General features: G+C 32.7%; 3 protein-coding genes across 6 annotated transcripts; 1 reads left to right on the forward strand and 2 right to left on the reverse strand.

The window, feature by feature from the left end:
* The first annotated feature begins 90 nt into the window (after window positions 1-90).
* Window positions 91-5,919, forward strand: LOC143175057 (uncharacterized). Of its 3 annotated transcripts, XM_076371953.1 has the most exons (5): window positions 247-276; window positions 4,698-4,890; window positions 5,001-5,139; window positions 5,203-5,439; window positions 5,536-5,919. In XM_076371953.1, the coding sequence occupies exons 2-5, from the start codon at window positions 4,811-4,813 to the stop codon at window positions 5,650-5,652; spliced, it is 573 nt and encodes a 190-aa protein (XP_076228068.1). In that variant the 5' UTR covers window positions 247-276; window positions 4,698-4,810; the 3' UTR covers window positions 5,653-5,919. The 3 variants fall into 3 exon arrangements, with proteins under 3 accessions (XP_076228069.1, XP_076228070.1, XP_076228068.1); XM_076371955.1 differs by lacking the exon at window positions 4,698-4,890 and having other exon boundaries at window positions 246-276; XM_076371954.1 differs by lacking the exons at window positions 4,698-4,890; window positions 5,001-5,139 and having other exon boundaries at window positions 91-276.
* On the reverse strand, window positions 1,267-8,829 carry SdhA (succinate dehydrogenase, subunit A (flavoprotein)). 2 transcript variants are annotated; one of them, XM_031994537.2, is made up of 9 exons: window positions 8,336-8,829; window positions 5,886-6,312; window positions 4,088-4,486; window positions 3,843-4,011; window positions 3,565-3,731; window positions 3,258-3,484; window positions 3,041-3,185; window positions 2,510-2,814; window positions 1,267-2,424 (listed from the first exon to the last, which is right to left on the reverse strand). In XM_031994537.2, the coding sequence occupies exons 1-9, from the start codon at window positions 8,393-8,395 to the stop codon at window positions 2,338-2,340; spliced, it is 1,986 nt and encodes a 661-aa protein (XP_031850397.1). In that variant the 5' UTR covers window positions 8,396-8,829; the 3' UTR covers window positions 1,267-2,337. The 2 variants fall into 2 exon arrangements, with proteins under 2 accessions (XP_031850397.1, XP_031850396.1); XM_031994536.2 differs by lacking the exon at window positions 8,336-8,829 and adding an exon at window positions 7,904-8,139.
* Window positions 8,830-9,780: 951 nt separating this feature from the next.
* LOC116435259 (succinate dehydrogenase [ubiquinone] flavoprotein subunit, mitochondrial) lies at window positions 9,781-20,545 on the reverse strand. The gene is made up of 13 exons (XM_031994706.2): window positions 20,460-20,545; window positions 20,281-20,388; window positions 20,097-20,178; window positions 19,452-19,679; window positions 18,624-18,910; window positions 17,360-17,498; window positions 17,112-17,280; window positions 16,120-16,315; window positions 15,823-16,020; window positions 13,576-13,770; window positions 12,663-12,806; window positions 11,919-12,029; window positions 9,781-10,806 (listed from the first exon to the last, which is right to left on the reverse strand). Exons 1-13 carry the CDS (start codon window positions 20,493-20,495, stop codon window positions 10,720-10,722), a joined length of 1,980 nt encoding a protein of 659 aa, XP_031850566.1. The 5' UTR covers window positions 20,496-20,545; the 3' UTR covers window positions 9,781-10,719.
* Between the last annotated feature and the right edge of the window lie 993 nt (window positions 20,546-21,538).

The following is a 21,538-nucleotide window of genomic DNA, read 5'->3' on the forward strand; positions in this document are numbered from 1 at the left end:
TTTAAATACCAGAGGGTGTCTTGGCCCTTTGTTAGTGTCATCAACTACCTGATATTTACCGGTAGGTTAGGTTAGGTAAGATGCAGGTTTATGATGCGTCAATTATTATTAAAAGTTGTGTCAAGGCGCTTTGTTCCCACATATAGAAACCAAAAGTGTCGACAAACATTTAACAATATATTAATTTCCAGTGCTTTAATCACTTATCTACAACTTTCATTACAGTCTTCCATCAGTGTCAGCATCGTCAAGGGGTGCTTTGTTTATACTATAATGGTATATTATTTTAAGTTTATACATTAAATGTGAACAATTTTCTGTAGAAATATGTATTTCTATAAAATAATCCAAAATAATGTAAAGTATGTATTTTTGATTAACTATTTTATCATAATGTCAATTTGCCTCACCAAGGATTTATTATTTCGAAAATAAGGGATGGGTGGAGGGTTAAACTTTAAACAGAGTGGGCGAATAAAAAAGGAACACGGAGATATGTAACAAAGGAAATATAAGAAAAACTCAACGACTGATTTATAGAATAGTTAAGAGAGAGAAAGAGTTAAAAGAATTTCGAATCGAAGGTATTTTTGTCAATAAAAATTTAATTAAATTATTACACAAAAAATCTATATCGAATTAATTTTTCATAACTTTGCTTTTTTATTCTGCAAACGAACTGGTGAAAATATTTATTATAAGTTTCACTGTTCACCGCAATAAGCACTGTAAGCTATTCCAACATTCTGTTGATAACATTGCTGTTTACACAAAAATGGTAATTAGGCGATAATGCTGTAGAAAATCAAGTTGTAAAAATACTGTGCTATAGGTTTATATTAAAACTGATTTTGTTTTGTAAATTTCGTTGATATTTCAAACCTTACATAAATGAAAAAAATATATTCATACTTCACAGTTTTCTTCTTTTATTTATGTTTACTTAATTTGAGGCAAATCTAAAATTATGATCAAAGCAGACAGTTCAAGTTGCAGTGTATGGCGATTAAGGTTGGCATTTTCTCTGCTCTTTCTGCAAAAGTATTCATAATGGCGTTCCCAATTGAGGACCGAAGTAGATACACGTACTTATTTGTATCTATACATTTCATATATCTTCCAACATCACTTCAGTATAGTTAATTCTTTATAAAAAATATTATAATTGAATTATGATTTAGGCCACGAAAACTCATAAGATATACGATCTACTTTTATATTTCGTCGATACGCTTATATATACGCGCATAAATAATTTCTCGCGAATAAAAGGCTATACCAATGCTCGTTCTTTTATTGACAATCTTATGTACACTGTTTTATCATGCTGTGCAGCATGTCCACTCAAGTTGAATTTACTCCAAAGTACATAACATTTTATGAATGTACTTTGAACTCGAAATTATTCACTTGCATATATTCGGAAATACACCATATGGTATATCATTATTATATTAATACACAAGTTTAATAGTCAATATAGAAACAGATTTATTACCTTCGAAAGTACGAAAAAATGATATCAAGTTAGGACCAAAGTAAGTACTGAGTTTTCAAACTAGTACAAACGACTGTTGTTATTTGATGATAATATTAGGAAAAATTAATTCCATTAAGGCATAAAGTACTGAACCAGTTCCAGTACAAAATATTAAGTCTATTTATTGCTTTGCGTTAAGATGACTGTTTCCATATTGACCTGTTAATACGTTAAGTATTCAGCCGCAATAAAAGTGGCATATTGTTGCGACACAACCTTTTAGGGAGTACTAGCTCATAATTCACAGTACAAAATTCGCCGTTGAACATCTTATATGTTATTGAGTATATGTCAATTTACAAAGCTGACAAAAAAATTCTTTTTTATAAAGAAAAAAATACTAAATACACTGTGTACAAGGATAGGGGAGAACGTTCCTCCTTAAAAGATCTGTGCGTGAAATTATTCGCTGTCTGAATCATACTAATATGTTACTATTAGTTACATAATAAAGGTAGTACTGATTTATCTAAGAGATCGAGCAAACTCTTCTTTGAGATAATGAAGACAATCTCAGCACCATTCATCCTACAAGGACAACTAATCTCGCTCGCAACGCGTGCAAGTATTTGACAAGAATTAAACTTTGGTGCACAACGTGGTTCACATGCATAATAAATAAGTTGCTGCATCGTAATGATAGGTTATCGGTAACTTTGTCTCGTCGTCCTTCCTCTGCGGAAATAAAAATATCTGTCGAGCGGACAATTTTGCAAATGTGGGATAACCAATAGAAATTTAATAACGGAAGGTTAAAGAAAACCTAAAAATTGTACATATTTACTTTGAAAAGGGATCTAGTAGGAACGAATTGCGGGTGGGACCGTCGCACATTCATTTTTATCTAGCGTATTATCTATCACCGGCCTGTAATCAATCGATACCTGAAAGTAATTGTAATCAATTACATTGTGTCAATATTTTTTACTACAAACTATGGATTGCCTATCATATAGAATTAGTACATACATTGCCTGTTCTCGGATCAATCTTCGTAAGCGTGTGTTTTCGCCAATGTTGGTCTAATGGTTTAGGTTGTTGGTTTTCTATTGGTTTACTGTAGTCGTACTCGTCGATTCTATTTTTGAAATCTTCACGCGCATGTGCACCGCGACTTTCTTTTCTGTTCTCGGCGGCCACAATTGTTTGCATTGCGTTTATCATTAAGTTTTGCAACTCAAGAGTTTCCACAAGATCGGAATTCCATATCATAGATTTGTCAGATACTTTGAGGTCATCCAATTTCTTGTAAAGTCCGGCCATCTTTTGACATCCTAATAAAAATTTAAAGTTCATTATAACCTTCTAGCATCATTCTTTTAAAATAAAATAATTAAGATACAAAGTGATTTGTGAGATTCAACATTTCTTTTTCTTCGAAATAAAGCTACGTAAAACAAAATTATTTTTATGCTTGTTGCAGTTTCCTTCTACTCCTCAACATTCATTTTTCAACACATTCAGTGCAAATTAATTAGTGCTTATTAATTAAAAACGTACCATCTTGCAAAGTTTCGGCTGTCCTAAATACAGCAGCATGTGTCTGCATAGTTTTCTGCATGCTTAATCTCAAGTCTGCAGTGGAAATGTTACCGTTTGCGTTTCTGATATGATCCAAATTAGCCACGCTCTCTTCTCCGGCATTCTAAATACAATTTGTATTACTTCGGATATTTTACTACTACTTTTTAATATAATACAGTATAATAATACTAACAGGTCTAAGTGGTCCAATAGCTTCACCTGGCTTATTCTCTGCTCCGATTGTCTTAGCACATGCACGGCCAAATACAACTAAATCTAGTAAGGAATTAGCACCAAGACGATTAGCACCGTGAACGGATGCACAAGCGGATTCTCCGCAAGCGTAAAGTCCAGGCACAACTGCATCCTCATTATTCTTTCTTGTCAGAACTTGTCCCTTATAGTTTGTAGGTATTCCTCCTATACATTCAATTTGATTACAATTATTTTGCTCTGTTATTGTTATCGTTTTCAAAATAATTTCACGATATAATACTCACCCATATTGTAATGTACCGTTGGAATGACGGGAATAGGTTCTCTTGTTACATCGACTCCTGCAAATATCATTGCTGTTTCTGAGATACCAGGTAATCTGGCTGCTAACTGTTCAGGTGGCAAATGATGAAGTTGTAAGTAGATGTGATCTTTTTCAGGGCCAACACCTCTAAATAAGAAAATAATCTTATTAGATTCCTATAGTTATATTTATGGTATTAATGATTCGATTTTTTCCATAATATTAAGATACCTTATACACACTATTTTTATGGCTCACCTGCCTTCCCGGATTTCAATTGTCATCGATCTAGATACAACATCTCTAGAGGCTAAATCTTTTGCAACTGGCGCATAACGTTCCATAAATCTTTCACCTTCGCTATTTACGAGGTATCCTCCTTCACCACGGCTACCTTCCGTGATAAGACAACCAGCCCCATATATTCCTAAAATTAATATGTTCTTTAGTGGATACGTTAACCTTTAGACAACAGCTTAGTTTCTTTTATATTTTTTTCATACCAGTTGGGTGAAACTGTACAAACTCCAGATCCTGATTTGGTAAATTTGCTCTGGATACCATTGCAGTACCATCTCCAGTACACGTGTGAGCAGACGTACAAGAGAAATATGCACGTCCATAGCCTCCTGTGGCTAATACTGTGTTTTTAGCATGGAAACGGTGTAAAGTACCATCTTCCAAGCAAAGAGCAAGCACTCCTCTGCATTCTCCATCTTCCATTAGCAAATCCAGTGCAAAATATTCAACAAAATAATTGCAGTCATAACTCAACGACTGACCATAGAGGGTATGAAGCAAAGAATGTCCTGTCCTATCTGCTACGCAGCAACATCTGTGAGCTTGACCACCTTTTCCAAATTTTAGGGATTGTCCACCAAATGCACGTTGGTAAATTTTACCTGCAATAAAAATAATTACTTTTATACAAGATTCACAAATATGATTAAGTATGTTAAAAGTGTACTGTGTTGTATAAATGGTGTTCTAAAATTAAATTAAGCAATATTCACATTATTAGTGGATTTGTATCAATGTTCAGATACATAGCAACCAAAAAAAGATTTGTTGTCTTTGAACGTCAGTAAAAAATGTTTGTTATTTTCTTTTGAGGTACTTCACTAAATTTTGGTAGTAAAGACATATCTTTATTGAATGTAATATATTTGTGAGAAAAAATGCAGAAATATTCGTATGATTATTAAGAAAAGTAGAAACTTTCAATTATGGATAATTACACAACACAGAAGCAAAATTATGAAAAATTTAAGAATACAGAAAATCAAGAAAATGAAACAAATAATCGGTACATATATTAACAATCACTTTTACCCAAATTTAGTAACAATTAAGTTTTTAATTATTAAAATAATTAATTGATAGTTTAACTCATGATATGTTGTCTACATATTTTAGAACAAATGTAATATCACATTGTACATTACAAAAAAATGAAAAGGCGCGATCTCGTTCTCGATCACCAAACAGAGCTAAAGATTCAAAAAAATGGATTAGCTCTAATGCTTTTATAAATTTTGTACAGGATTTTAGAGAGGTAGGCACACGAATGAAATATATGTTTGTATCATTATTAATAGAAGAAATCTACTATTTTTAGAATCATAACGGTAAGAGTAGTACAAAAATATTTCAAATGGCTGGTGAAAGATGGAAACAGATGTTGCCCAATGAAAAGCAACCATATTTAGAAGCAGCTAAAAACATTAAAAGTTACAAACAAGATCAACAGAAAAAAAAACATACAAAGAACCGTGACCCAACAACTGCTGAACCAAAAAAAGATAAAGAAGGAAGACAAGTAAAAAATACAAAGAAATCACAGAGAAATAATAAGGTTCATTTTTTCCTTATCCAAAACAATTACAAATATCTTTGATTTTTAAGAAGTGTAATTATTGATAAACTATATATAAATATATCCAAATTTTAGGAAAAAAAGCAAAGAAGGAAAAAACAATATAGCACTGAATCAGACAGTGATACAGTTATTTCAGCTACATCAGCTGTTTCATTAACAAGTGAAGATTTGACAGATCCGAGTTCATGAAGAGCCAATGATAGGTTATATTTGTTTATTTCTATTTGTGATTAATTTGTATTTTGGTAATGCTTCTGTTTATGTAATTCATTAAAGAAGACATTTAGAAGTTATAAAAATCTTGAAATCTCAGAATATTTATGGCTAGATTAAATTTGCATGTACATTTCAGAATATTAATAAAGAAGAATTTGTATTACTCTTTATACAAAACACACAATACAGCTATAATTTAGTATTACCATCACTAGTTCGACTGAAAGGCATGCCACAGTTCTCCAATTCAATAACTGCCTTTGGGGCTTCACGGGTCATGTAATGAATAGCATCCTGATCACCTAACCAGTCAGATCCCTTAACAGTATCATACATGTGCCACTGCCAGTTATCTTCTTCCATATTACCCAAAGCGGCATTGATTCCACCTTGAGCGGCAACTGTATGCGACCTTGTCGGAAATAATTTGGTAACAACAGCTGTTTTGAAACCTTCTGCAACCAAACCATAGGCAGCACGCAATCCTGCTCCACCAGCACCCACAACAACAGCATCGTAAGTATGGTCTACCAAGGGATATTGCTTAGAAATAGCATCGGATACTTTCACAGCTTTGTTATTACGTGAAGAATGGAATTTATGGCTTGTAATAACTGGTAGCCCCACATTATTCTGAAATATTTAAAAAATTAAAAAAGAAGTTTAGTATACGCACATGCTTTACAATTATTTTGACACTCTTATAAGAAATAAAAATTTATTAATTAATGGTTTTTGTATAACTCACTTCCTATTAAAATGAAATATAGTATTTGTCTTAGATTCATTGGTATTTCTCACTATAAAAATATTATTCATTTGAATGATAATGTGCTTTTTTTTTAATTGTACGAATGTATATTATAAATTTATATATTTAAAAATATTCTACTCTATTTAAAAACTAAAGTGAAATAATTGTTGTGTACTAAAAAATGTGTATATATTGTAAACACATATAAATAATAATTACGCGAAAACGATGTTTTGTTTATCTTGGTATTCAATTTTAACAGTTTCAAAGTAATTATAGATATATAAAGAATTATACATGACAGCTAAAAATAAAATCAGATATATTTTTATAGTATCAATAGATACATGATAACACATATAGTATTGTTACTCCACTGCACTATTCATCTATTAACAAAACACAAATCAGGTTTAGAAACCAAGTTGAAAAAAGTAATATACACACTATGTTTGTATCATCAGATGATTAAAGTTATGTTAATAAATAGTTTATAGACGAAAAATGAAAATGTTTCTCATTTTAATAATATTTTAATTTTGTGAGTTTTAATTAATATACATTGGTTATATATAATTACAATTAAAATTAATATTTATTTATAACATTTTTAAGAATGTGCCTTTAACAAAATTGCAATTGTATTCTATACTCAATTAAGTTTTACACAATATATAATGTTTAATAATTATAATGTAAAAGTATTAGTAATAATTCAAATATGAGGAATTGTTATTAATAATGAATATACGTAGATCAAACATGCAATCAATCTATAAAAACATTCGTCGACAGAAAGGTTATTAGCAGTTCGTTCTACATCAACGGAATTAAAAACAAACGTAAAGCAACGTTAATCGAATATCCGTTTGATATCTTATTAGAACATTTGAAAATTGATAACAGGTCGAAATGCAATTACGTGTTTTAAAATTAATATCATATAAAAGACTTCACAACGAAAATATCACTTAACGTATGTAGTACGCCATATGGAAATAAAAGGAAATAATACGTGTGGTCGATGAAACACGTTTATATTAAAGTATATTTCGTTTCAAAATCCATCTTTCATTTTTACATAATTTATTAATAAAAAAATAGTGAGATATAACACGAATTACATTCTATACATAACATGTTTCACAAGGTAACATTAAACGTAGAAAATACATTAACGTCATCGCGGTTTACCGATTATTCAAAATACGCTTTCTTTCTTCACGATAGCCCTTAACGAATAAGCCAAATCTAATGTAATGTTAATAAAAACAAAATGCAATAGAACTAGTAGATTCCTAACAAATCTTTAAATTGTGTAATTTAAAGTGAGCAATTTCCCGCTAACGCCAGCTTCCGTGCCGGTGACCCATCTACAATTATAATTAATGTAAAGCGCAATACGATGGACAGTTTTGGTATTAACATGCTCGGTTTTGATATCGAGCCAGTAATAAAATAAATGATTACCAGATAAAGATAGCGAATATTAGAAATCAACGTTACTACTTTTACGATGGTAAACTTCAACTGTTGTGTAAGCCGGCTACCATGCGGGGTAGCGCGTACGAAATAAGGGGAAGCACGGTAAAAAAAAAGGAGGATCGACATCAGAATCGTCTGCTAAACATTCCGTAATCTCCCTTGAGAGCCACCGAGTAATCGTGATCCTCGAATTCCAGATTTCCATTAGTATTTTATTTATGTCTATTTTTAAGAGTCCGCGGAAGGTGGAATGCTCGGTCACGAGGTAAAATGTTCCGGCAAAATCGATGCGCGGGGAGGTCCTCTTCGGTGCATGTGTTTAGTAAACTTACGTAATTGATCGACGCCGAATGTTGCACAGAGAAGATGCACCGTTGCCAGGATAAAAATTATATAACTTAATGAAAAACACCTTACCAACGATGTCACACGAGTATTTCTCGCGAGTAAAGGCGACAGCTTCAATAAACAGCTCATCTTCGCACGGCGTCACGTCTCTGATGGGGACTTTTCGTTTTTTTATGGTGATTCGCGCACCACTTTGCCGAATGCGCGATTCTGCTGCACCGTACGACTAACCCCAATTTTTCGCAACTTCACTCCCGCACTTCTTGCACGGCGACGTGAAGCGTTCAAGTCGGTTGAGTACCGACTACTGGCGGAAGCTTTCAGACGAATACCAGTGTTGCCAATCGTATCGTTGCTAGATAACCTCACCTATGAGGTGCCCGTTGGTTTTTCGTTTCATTTTTATTCGTAGTTATCCATACCGTTCGTTTCACACGAATAGAAACGGTAATCATGCCGGTAATTGATGGTAAAACACAGTCTTTTTAACTTTCGGAACATCGGAGTTCACGTGTCGCATAATGGATAATCACGGGCGGGAAAATTGAACGATACCGCGAAAGAAATAAATCTTCAAGGGGTTCTCATTTCTCTTCAGTCATAGATGGGGTGCTAACGGTATTGTGAATTTCGTGGTGGTTTTATTGCGTGACTTATAAAAGGAAAGGTACCTTCCACGGGTCGTGTAATATATTATATACGTTTACCTAAATTTTAATCGACGAATCGGAGTGAAAAATGTAAATGTTTGAAGCCTGGACGAACTTGTAATTGTCTGCACATTTATGCGTTCCGGTCGAATTTTCGTGTACATGAAAAACGTAGCTCTAATTCTAATTCCACAGGTTTGAAAATCTTCTTTGAGTAGAAATTTTGTCGTCGATTATTTGATAAAGCAATAGTTCTGCTCGAGTAGTTTCTCGAGCGTATAGATTACATCGTTCCAGGACACAAACCTCGGACGATACAATTGCATGCTTACGTTTTAAATCATACAACCTTCAGCGACGCAAAAAATTGCGTGTTTTACGAGGCTGTTAGCACACAGTTCGTAACGGTGATCGCGCTTAACTGAGCTTTATTTCTCGCAACACGGGGAGCGGGAAAAGGAGAAATGAAACAGATTCATGACTGTTGTGGGGTTGACGGCACGACGCGTATCGTGTTTACCTATTGGTTGACTCTCTGTAGGCTCGTCTCTTTTACATATGAGTAAAACCTTGTCGCGACCATATGGTGGGGAATCCAATAGTGCGCTGCTCAACCAGATCCTACTTATACGACGATAATGCGAGTATTGGTAGGCGTAGGAGTATTCTGTGAAACAGGTTTACTCTTATATACAGGGTGATCTGCAAGTATCAATAAAATCGCAATAATTTCTATTTGATAGCATTAGTCGTGCTTATGTAAAATAAACTTTCATTTCAACTGAGTTCATTTTTAATTAGCAATTTAAATTGAAATCATAGAATAAGGAACGTTACTGAAGTTATTACACGACATTTTTTACATATCAGTCAATTATTATGAGTGCTTAACTTACAATCTGAAATAAATATTTAATTTGTTGAAGAAAACAATTATTCATGGATTAGTATACGTAATTAATTTAATTTGGTAGTAGAATATGGCAATGAAATTGTAAAATTGCCTTATACTGAAATAAATTTGGAAGAATAAAATGGAAATTATTTATTATTTAATTTAGTATGTAATGTCAAATTTAATATGTGCAGTAAAATTAAATATTTTTATTACATTTAAGAATTTCTCTGGAATTTAGTTTGACTTAGTATTCTCATTACATCACTTCCATTGGAAATTATTCTAATTAGGTAAAAGGAGGCTATCTAGAGATATCTGTGTCGCATATAGACTACGCAGTGACGTGAAAGTGAAGGAATCTTGTAGCTTTTAACTTATTAGAACATGGCGTTCTAAATATATCGAATTCAAAATGTATTGTTCGTTTATCACGAAGCTTTCAAGACGATTAATCATATAAATCATTAACTTCAAATATTTTTCAAACAAATCTCTGTAAATTTTCTTCGTGATCTTTCCAGTTATTACAATATAATTAATACTAATGTACATTTTGTGTATGTCCAAAAATAAAAATGTATCATCAATCTTAATGACCATAATTTTTAGAAACATTCAATGTATCGTATTTAGGTAACGACAAATATAAGTTCGACATCGGTTACTATATTTCGTCACTCGAATATGTAAATCGGATTATACGCGGCTCCGTCGTCTCCGGTCGGAATTAATTACCAGTTAAATGCGTTGCGCAAAATTAGAGGACATGCGAGGACACAGACGAAATCTGGACGCGTTCGCAATGAAGTGATAAAGTGACCACCCGTCGATCTCAATTGCGTCGACAAACGCAGAACTTTTAATTGATAAGGACGGGACCGCTGCGAGTTCAAAAAGAGTTCATGTCAGTACGCTCGAATCGATGGGGGAACATGCTGCGCCTCGTCTTCGTCTAACGTTGAGTCGATCACGGGACGATAAGAAATGCTGATCTGCAAAAGCACGTATCATTAACGTCTGTTACTCCTTTCACTGTTGGTGACGTGTGTACGGTGTACCCCGTCCATTCGTTTCATTAAAATATAAATGTCTGAAAGTTATAAAGAGAAATTAAATGAAATTTTGCTCGATAAATTTTTAAATTAGATTTCATCCGAAAACAAGGTTTTAAGTGAAGAATAAACTGATCTCTATCTATATAGAATATTTTCCTGTCGATAAATTTGTTCATATTTAATGGTCAGTTAAATGCACGCGTACTTATCAAAATCTAAATCCCAATTTGGTTGGAAAAAAAGTCTCAAATGAAAAATGTTATTGCATATTTTCAACCTATTTTTTCACGTAGAATCACTCTTTGGTATTATATTATGCGGGACACTATATATGGTGTGAAATATTATTCGTCAAGCGCGGTCGTCGGATATCGTGGTTTTCCTCAAACGTAAGCAAAGTTTTTTTGTCATTTTCCATGATATGGCAAAAAAGTTGATAAGAAAAATTCAAATAACCAATTAAAAAGAATAATGTCAAATAATAATAAATATTTTGATAATACTACAATGGAAGCGTAACGTTTTTTTTAATAATATTATGAGACACTAACTTTAATTTAGAGTCTCATAATGTGTTACTTTTATCCATAATAATAACTGTTAACTAATTCATTAATTAATTATTAATTACATTTATAATAGTGAAAATATCAATAATAAGACGTAGAAACCAACTATTATTTTAATTATTATAATTTTAATACTATTGTAAATAAAAGTGAAACGTTATGATGGCAAATGATAATGAAATGAAAATAGTAAGAAATTTTGACATATCATCTAACAAATTATTTTGAGTAAAATTATTAAAACATATTAAATAATATGAAGTAAACAAATAAATAATATACAATACTAAATAATATAAAAATTGAACTTTTGCTCATCGAATCACTGTCTTCTATAAAAGTCATTTATACAATGTAATCTCCTTATATTTATCAATGTCACATGAGACTGGGCCGTGTGGAATTTACGTGAAAGTTTGCATGTGTTAATTCTATATGACCGACTATTGAATCAATGATAAAAAAACTTTGATAACTCACTGCTCCATCCTCTCGAGCCCATGTAAGCGTATGTTTGCGCCAGTGTTCGCAATATGGACGTTTTTTCTGACTCTCAATTGGCTTCGAGTAATCATATTCATCAATTCTTTCCTGAACAATAATATATATTCATTTATTTTATATATATTCATACATAATACATATAATACATAACATATTTTTAAAATTTATAGAATATAAATAAGTGTGTGGAAATAAATGACTAAATATTTCATATACTTCTATTTTTATAATTTCAAATTAAATTTTAGTTTAATTAAACATATACTTCATTTTAATGAGAAAATATTTTCGATTGTTTTGTAACTTCTTGAATTCGACATCCTTTTTCATTAATGATATTTAATTATTTGTATTACATTTATATTATTCTTGCTCATTACAACTTCAAACTATCTTAAAACTACTTTTATATTGCTTTACTAATACGATAATTAAACAATCTAATAGATTCATTTTACAATACACTTTCAATGAATGAATGAATTAAAATGCAAATTCAAATGCAATGTTTTCTTATGCTAGTAGCATAGTAAATTCTATAAATTTCCAGTTATATTATATTTTCTGAATATCATAGTGAGCTTAAATATTTGATAGAAAGTTTTGCAGATATCTTTTATTATTCGATGTCCACAACTTTCTAATTTGTGTCTCATTTGGTTATATTCGTGCTCCGAGAAACTACATAAATTTCATCGGTCACTTATATTACGTAAATACCTTATAATCATCCCGGGCATGCGATCCCCTCGATTCTTTCCTGTTCTCGGCCGCGAAAATAATATGCATGCAAACCAGCATCATGTTTTGCATTTCGAGAGCTTCTACCAGTTCTGTATTCCAAATTAACGATTGGTCCTGAACCTGAAGTAATTTGTATGTATTGATTTGATGCAAAAACTTCGACATTTTTCGTACGGGGTTAACAAAAAAGTTTTTCTTTTACAAAACATATAATATCCGTTCTCAAACTATTATAACGTGTACAAAGGATACTTCTTTCTTCGATTTTACTTAGTTGTGATTTAACCAGCGAACAGTTGAGAACCCTTCTTTTTATTTCGTATAAAAAAGAGTTAAAACTTTTGCATCCACCCCATATACCAGCACATTAAAGTAAAAGTTTGATTGTATTCCTATCTTGAAACATGCAAAATATAATTTCTAATAATGAAAAAAAGGTAGAATGCCAGATATTAAGTGTATAAAATCAGTGATCTTTATGCACTGATAAGAAATGCAAGGATGCAAAATATTACAAAGTTCTAAATTCCAAAAGGTACGAATAAAATTGATTTTATATATATTTACATATTTCCTAACAATTTACATTGTATCTTTTTATGGATCATATTTCACTCCAATTTAATTAAAGAAATCCAATTTAATTAAAAAGTAATTATTCGATATTCATCGTAAATTCTTCCGGCTTGCTATCAACGACAATCTTTTTAACTATAATCTCCCAAATTCTTAACGATTCACGACATTGGAGATAATCTCGTTGATGTTCTGACCGAGTGAATGAAACAATTAAGGTGACAAACGTTACATAACAATGGTTTTAGGAGACCTTAAGATACCGCGGGACGCGCGCTTACGTAAATGGAAAGATATCGGCCAATTCACCTACACATATGTCCGGTAGATCACAGGTGTACAACCGCGTCATCTCACGGCATCCTCGTTGCAATACGTCGCAGGTGCGGAACACCGAACAATACCGATGCATAGTCTGTTGCATCTCCTCGCGTATCTCGGCGACGGGTATGCAGCCTTTTGCATAACGAGTTGCGTCAAAACGGCAAACGGACTGCTCGCTAACAGCCTGCTCGCGAAACATGTTATGAAATAAGAAGGAGCTGTCGGAGCATAGTGTAATTCCGTGTGAGATGGCCCGATTTATATTTTCCATTGAAATCATGACTTCCAAAACAGCACCGATTCACTTTCTAACGTTATTCATATGAGTTATCGATGTAACTGTTTTTAGCTTACACAGATCTATTTAACACTAGAACAACCGAGCATTTAATATGATTGATATGTGAATGACTCACTGGTCAAATTCATTAACTCTACTTCATGAATTTTTCAAGATTTTAACGTTAAAATGCTTCATTGGCTCTTGACTTTACATGTGAAAAATAAATTTCCTTATTACTAGATGTAATACCATGAAATAACAAAAATTCTATTGCCTATGCAAAACTTGCAATAATAATAAAAATTACTTCGGAGTTATACTATTTTATATATTTTATATATTCTTTAGATTAAAAATACACCTGTAATAATTAAGTAAAATACGTTCTATAGTGATTATTTCATTTTATATTTAAAGGGAAATTTTGAAAGCCATTGTATAGCTTTTGCATTATTTTTCTCCACTTTTCGTTTTAAGGGGTTAATAGATTCAGATATTCGTTATAGTATTCAAGTGAATCTATTTATTTTCAATATCAATATCATCATAACTAACAATAATTGCAAAATGAGGAAACCGTCCTAGTGCTAATAATACAGGCTACCCACAAAGACACTCCTTCACTTCAAATGGTTAGAATATCAAAATTTATTGGAATATTCTTTCACCTTTATGGCTACAGTTTCATTAGCTCATAAAGTTTCATGTGGTATCTGTAGATTGCATACACTCGACCTTCAGTGATGCGTACCTATATATCATCCATATTTGCGAGTAGCGGAGGTACGTAAGTACACTTTGTTCTTCTTGTACCTCCAAAGGAAAAAGTTGCAAATAGCAATGTTTAGTGACTTCGGGACCCACTTGGGGAACGTTTGGTCATTTTTTCCATTTTGTTCAAATGAATTTCACTGCCCGCTGGATAGAAGATGTGTTTTCAGTTAATGTATTTGATGTCATCTTATTTGTAAACATATTTCAAGAAATTTTTAATTTGTAACGATTTGAAATCAAGGAGTGCTTTTGTGAGCATTCCGTATTATAAATGTACTCAATTACAAATCAACAGAACAAATAATAAATGAATGAACGAACATGAAAAAAAGATTAATTTTCTCGAAACACCGATCAGTTGGCTTGTGCTGTTTTGGAAATCACGATTTCAATTGGTTTAGGAGTATATTGAACATTTTTCAACCCAAACCGAGATTAACTTTTACTGTGATTTTTTTAACGGGCGGATAAAGGTTAATGATTCGCTTCATAACTAACAATAAGTAGAGCTATCATGGGTAGTCATTAGACATATCCTTACGAGTAGCCAGAAAAGGCGGACATGTACGAAAACATTCAGGAAAAAAGCGCACAATGTAAAATACATATAGTCCATAGCCCGTACATATATGAATTGCATAATTGTAAAGCAAAAGCGAAGGCGGGGAAGGGGCTCCGCATATTTATTGAATTATTGCAAAAAAATAGTTATTGTTAAACAAATTATTTACTGTTTGCACTAGCACTAGCTATTTCAATTTTTGAAATGCAGGGCAATATACAGTGCGTTACTCATGTGAGCCAAGTTGGCCCGTGACTCAAAAGTGTAGAGGGGCCAGAGGAGACGTCCACTCGCGGTACTCGGCCAGATAATAATGGCGGAATTAGTTTCGGCACGTCTTTGTTACTGGCCGAGTCGCGAGCTGAACTGGAGCGTGCGGCTGAGTCCCTTTGCCTCTCTTCATTTTTGAGTCACAGGCCGGCTGGGATCATGTCAGTAACGCACTGTACCTATTTCACTCCACCGCATTCGGTCTCGTTTCACAGTGGATGTGTCCTCTTGCCTTCCTGACTTTTTACCTTTTAGGAAAAGAAGTCTTTTCCCTCTTGGACAATACATGCGCGCATTTTTCGTGCTCGCTTTTTTCCTGTCTGCATTTTTCATATATCCATCCTTACGGCAGACAAATCTTCATGACGTTCGCCGGGTCTTGTCATACAATCGATCTGATCAGCAATCGCTTTGCCGAAGACGACCAGTTCTAAGAGACTGTTGGCGCCAAGCCGATTGGCGCCGTGGACTGACGCGCACGCGGTTTCACCGGCAGCCCACAGTCCTTCGATCACCTTATCCTCCTCGTTCTCCCGCGTCAGAACCTTGCGAAGCCGAGCAAATTGTCAGTCGATGATTCACGCGTGTTACGCATGTAAGTACCTGCCGCGCTACCAGATCGGCTTTCCTCGTAACTCGCTCACCTGCGCTCGCCAATTTGTAGGAATACCGCCCATGTTGTAATGCATAGTCGGGATCACCGGTATCGGTTCTTTCGTTACGTCCACGCCGGCGAAGACCCATGCCAAATGAGAGATGCCGGGCAGCTTTGTGCGTATTGTTTCCGCGGGCAGGTGCTGCAGCTGTAGGTACACGTGATCCTTTTTGTCGCCGACACCTCTAAATTGAATCGATTAATTGACTAAGGATATTTATGGAAATTCACATTTTTATAAGAAAATGAACTGAATTGAAAGTGCAATGAAATATTATTTAATTTTATGTGTACTTTAATGATTGATTAAGTATGAATACTGACGGTATTCTACAAGTTTGCGTACACATTTTGTTTCAGTTTTCCTTTTTTTACTCGTACGTTCACTAATTCTCTTTTGCAATTCGTTGTAAAAAAATTATGTATCTAAGTTCTAGGTAAATTCATAATTCTTTTCACAGATAACACATGTTTAACTCTTATCTATTTTTCGTATGAGCGTCTTGGACAACCGTCTTTTATTGTTTATGAACAATAAAAATTCGAGCATACAGAAATGTTTCCTTTTATTTTACCGGCACATACCGATATGACGTCAAGAAACAAATCCCAAAAATTTCAGATGGAATACAACGACATAAACAAATTATAAACGCTTCGACAATTTAAAAATTAATTTTACTTATAAGATGTTTAATAAGACTTCATTACAATCTAAAATAATAAATCTAATTTCATATATATTTCCATCTGTATACAAGGATTATATAAAAAGAAATCTATATCTTTTTTAAAAAAGCATCATATCAATTTATTTATGAAAAATATAGTTTCAGAATTACTATGAGTAAAAGTTTGCAGGCACTGTTATGACATAAGGTATTTTCAACATTAACATTCGTTAAACATGTAAAGCATGTTACACGAGTCAAACACTTCTGTGAGCAACTATACTTAATCTTTATATTAATTATACGTCACCTTCCTTCGAATATTTCCACAGTTATTGCTCTAGATACAATGTCACGAGAGGCAAGATCCTTTGCGTTGGGTGCATATCGTTCCATAAAAAATTCCCCATGAGAATTCAGCAGTTTTCCACCTTCGCCTCTGCTGCCTTCCGTTATCAGAATACCGCTTCCGTATATTCCTAATGAAAAATATTACCTGTTATGCGTGAAAAGATTTACCGCGGGTGAAATTATTCCCTTTGAGTTGGCACGGAATACCGGTTGGATGGAACTGGACAAATTCCATATCTTGAAGCGGTAATCCTGCTCTGGTGGCCATTGCCATACCATCACCGGTGCAAGCGTGGGCCGCCGTGCAAGACAAATAGCATCTCCCTGCTCCACCCGTTGCTAACACCTGAGACAAATTGCTATTAGGCACCGGAAAATGTTCGCGCGGTTTTCTTGTTAGCAATGAATTGAGGTCTGATTTCAATCAGCATTTCACTAGTTTAACATTAAACGTAACAGTACTTTATATATACCTATTCCTATCATAACCAGTCAAATAATTGGTTATCGTACCGGCACTTTATACAGTAAGGAGAAAAACTGATTCAATGATTAAAACTTTCGTATAATTCTTCATTTTGCATCATAGACAGTAAGGTATACAAAAAATAATCATAATACAATTAATATTTAATAATATTTAATAATATTTAATAACATATAAGAATATTTAATAATATTTAATAATATTTAATAATATTTTGATAATATTTAATAATATTTAATAATATTTAATAATATTATGATAGTTAATCATAGCTTAAACAGTGTAGAATGTTATTGTTATGATTATATTTTTATCATTCAAATTTTATCATCAAATTTTAGTCATGCATATACTGTAATATAATGTCGTAATGTTATCTATACTGTTATATAAATAGATGTAGGAATCCTTAATTAAATAAATTATGAAGCAAAATGTAATTGAATCAGGTCAAATTAACAGGTTCAAATAGATTTAGTACACATTCTTTACTAACAGACGCTAATATTCGTATACACGGTATGCTAAAAATAATTTTCATATAATTACAACTTTCAACTGCGGGAATATTTTATGAATGTATAATAACTAACTCTATTTTTACGCCATATGCGTATTTTTTCTTTCAGTTCTTTGATAACAAAAATGCATAAAAGAAATTGAATTACTTCGAAAATTATATTTAAGTTATGTAAACTATTCAGGTTTGTGTTGCAGATACTTTTACATCTTATATTTTTATATTTTATATTTTTAATTTACATTTTTATACCTTATAAATTTATAGTATAATTGGAGTAAGATTTTTTGAACGTACAATGGAGATAATGAAAAAATATTTTACCGTATGATGCGCCCAAAAACGTTTACTTTTCGGATTTTCCTATTTTCTATTTCTATTTTACATTTTTAAACTTTCTAAACTTAGAGTATAATTGCAGTAAGATTTCTTAAAGGTATAAGGGAAATAAGAAAATATTTTACCGTATGATGCGCCCTAAACCGATGCAATAAGCCAGTTTCTAGTTCCCATGCCAAGACGCCCTTGCAGCATTGGCCGCGCATAAGAAGATCAAGGGCGAAGTACTCGACGTAGTAATGCACTTCGTAACGGAGAGATTGACCGTATAAAGTGTGCAACAATGCGTGACCAGTTCTATCGGCAACGGCACATGTTCTATGTGCTTGGCCGCCTTTCCCGAACTTCAAAGATTGACCACCGAATGCACGCTGATAAATCTTTCCATCTTCTTTGCGACTGAACGGACAGCCTAAATATCAAAAAAGTTTCCATTTCTATATTTCAAATAAATCGTATGCTATTACTTTAGTGTAATACATTGTATTGTAACTACAAGTAAACATGATTCTCTAGCGATCTTCTTATTTACAGAATATAGAAAGCGAAAGTGTGTAGAACAAGATCAGTTACTGTTTCTATAAATACTTTAACTCTTATTTTAGGGAAAAGAAGCATTTAAAAGTAATAGAAGACATGAGAGATACGGGAACAGTATCAACAGTCAAAATTGGTTTTTCGATTTAAAAGAAAATCTATAGATGGAAAGAATGTTTGTTTAATTTAAAAAGGTTAAAGAAAGGTTTTTAGATTTTTGGCAGTTAGTAAAATAGGAAGATTGGGATAATTCTATGAAGTTACTCTTTTTATAATGAATTAATAATAAATTTTTAAAAAATAAATTAATAAATTAGTCTTTGAAAATTGGTATTCATATAAGGACGTATCATTTAACTATAAATTATTACAGAACAAATAGTTTTAATTTATAGAAGGGATTTTATGGAATATACCAAAATTTTCAAGTTCGAAGACCGCGCGTGGCGCTTCTCTTGTTAAAAAATGTATTGCGTCTTGATCGCCTAACCAATCGGACCCCTTAACGGTGTCGTACATGTGGTACAGCCAGGTGTCATCGCTCTCGGTATCGATTGCGGCATTTATTCCACCTTGTGCGGCCACCGTGTGAGATCTCGTCGGAAATAATTTTGTTACCACTGCTACACGGTACCCTTTACTCCCTGAATAATGAAAAAAGAGCACGCAAGCGAATTGCAATCTCTAAAAACAGTTTATATTGACGAATATTAAAGCAGAAATGAAAATATTAATACATTTTAAATTAGAAACCGACCGACATCTGTATCGTCGATAAAAAATGTTATTAAAACTTTTCATTACACATTTGAAATGTTAAATTAAACAGATACTAAGAATGGCAAATTTATTTGAAAGTAATAAAATTAATTTAACAAATATAAAAGCTATTATACTTTTTACTTTATAGATTAATATAAAATATTCTAATCGGATTGAAGGAAAATAATTTAAAATAGTTGACCGACATTATCTACCAAACAAAAAAGTTTATTATTAATTTATATTAATAAATAATATTATTCGTCAAATTAATTAGGAAACGTTCGAATTAGCATTACCTAAACCGAATGCTGCCCTTAACCCTGCTCCCCCGGCGCCAACGATCACAACATCATAGCAATGATCGATCATAGGATAATTCTGTAAAGAAAATTTCGGACATTCAAATCTACAGAATTAATTCATCAACAAACCTTTACATTAGTTATTTCAAAATAAAAGTGTATATTGAAAACTGTTTACGTTATCACCGCTCTCCTTTCCGCATTTCGCTTTCTCTCCTGGACTGACGTTTACATGAAAACCCCGCGAACATTTCTTATTAAATCGTCGAGGCTGCGGCACGTAACGCTGCAAACATCGAACGATAAAATCTGACTCGATCCACAGCAAATTTCACTGATCGTTACGTTATTACTTACAAGGATTCCTGATAACCGATTTATAGATCGTAACATTTCCACCGTGTAAAAGTGTTCTTGTCACGCCGAGCAACCTTGACACTCCCCGTCGTTTGTCATTCGATAAAAGAAACGTGCAAGGTACGCTATTTTCAGGAGGTAAGAGGAATGTGTAAGTATACTTATGCAGTATTTATTTACATTACGGTTAAGAGGTGACTTAATGTATAGCGGAATGACTAGGGGCAAGATGTGTTTTTCTAGTAGAGTAAGTTGGAGAGAAATGGCGCACTTTTTTTAAAAAAAAACTGTTGCATCGTAAATATCATTAACCCCTTGCCTTACAATACCAATTAAAACTCGTGGCGAAAATTTTAAATGCAATTTAACAAATATAAATGCCATTTAATTCTTTCAAGTCCGAATCAAATATTATTTTTCTATTATTAATTGTAATGCTTTAAAGTGAACGTGGATATAGAATAAGCCTAGAAGTTTTCTTTCCTTCTAATAAATTACGAACGATAAAATAGCTCTGTTGAACACAATTAGGACAGGAATCATAGAGCAAGGGGTTAATATTAGAACTACCGTGCCCGTCAAAATGATGAGTTTCAGTTTTCTTACTTTGCAATTACAGTAGGATCCTATATAACACGATTAAAAGATTGTTGAAAAATAACTATAAAAGTAAGATTCTTCATAAGAAAATAATACAAACAGAAGAAGAAGTTGGACTAGTATCGAAAAAGGAAATTAAACTCGAGATTCGCAAACGCAAAATCCCGACAACGTGGAATTTTTTATTCGTGTTATACGGGGTTTTATTGTATTAATATTTTCAAAGTATTCAATATCCGAAATGATTTTCAAAATAAATAGTTTTACTTAAATACTTCAACAAATATCCGAAGAAGTCGGAAAAGAATATATCGTTATAATCTTTATGAGGGTTACATATCAACCCCAATAAATGCTTGGTAGTTATAATGTTAATACCTAACAAAAAGAAAATATATTTATGAAAGTACGTACTAATAATAACAGTAGTTAAATAGGCCTCTGCGCAAGATTCAGTATACCATTAAAAACAATTGAAA

This window comes from Nomia melanderi, chromosome 11 (assembly GCF_051020985.1).
Source record: "Nomia melanderi isolate GNS246 chromosome 11, iyNomMela1, whole genome shotgun sequence".
Classification (NCBI taxonomy): domain Eukaryota; kingdom Metazoa; phylum Arthropoda; class Insecta; order Hymenoptera; family Halictidae; genus Nomia; species Nomia melanderi.

Bases quoted from the DNA above. Each gene is read 5' to 3' on its own strand.
- LOC143175057 (XM_076371953.1), top strand. From the start codon at position 4,811: ATGGATAATTACACAACACAGAAGCAAAATTATGAAAAATTTAAGAAT. The intron at 4,891-5,000 runs GTACATATATTA...TACATATTTTAG, and splicing joins GAAAATGAAACAAATAATCG to AACAAATGTAATATCACATT. The intron at 5,140-5,202 runs GTAGGCACACGA...TACTATTTTTAG, and splicing joins TTGTACAGGATTTTAGAGAG to AATCATAACGGTAAGAGTAG.
- LOC116435259 (XM_031994706.2), bottom strand. From the start codon at position 20,495: ATGTTACGATCTATAAATCGGTTATCAGGAATCCTT. The intron at 20,179-20,280 runs GTAAACAGTTTT...TTTTCTTTACAG, and splicing joins GAAAGGAGAGCGGTGATAAC to AATTATCCTATGATCGATCA. The intron at 16,316-17,111 runs GTGACGTATAAT...GATTCAATTTAG, and splicing joins GTGGAAATATTCGAAGGAAG to AGGTGTCGGCGACAAAAAGG.
- SdhA (XM_031994536.2), bottom strand. From the start codon at position 8,044: ATGTCGATCCTCCTTTTTTTTTACCGTGCTTCCCCTTATTTCGTACGC. The intron at 3,485-3,564 runs GTGAGTATTATA...TTGAATGTATAG, and splicing joins AACGGTACATTACAATATGG to GAGGAATACCTACAAACTAT. The intron at 2,425-2,509 runs GTATGTACTAAT...AATTACTTTCAG, and splicing joins TTGATCCGAGAACAGGCAAT to GTATCGATTGATTACAGGCC.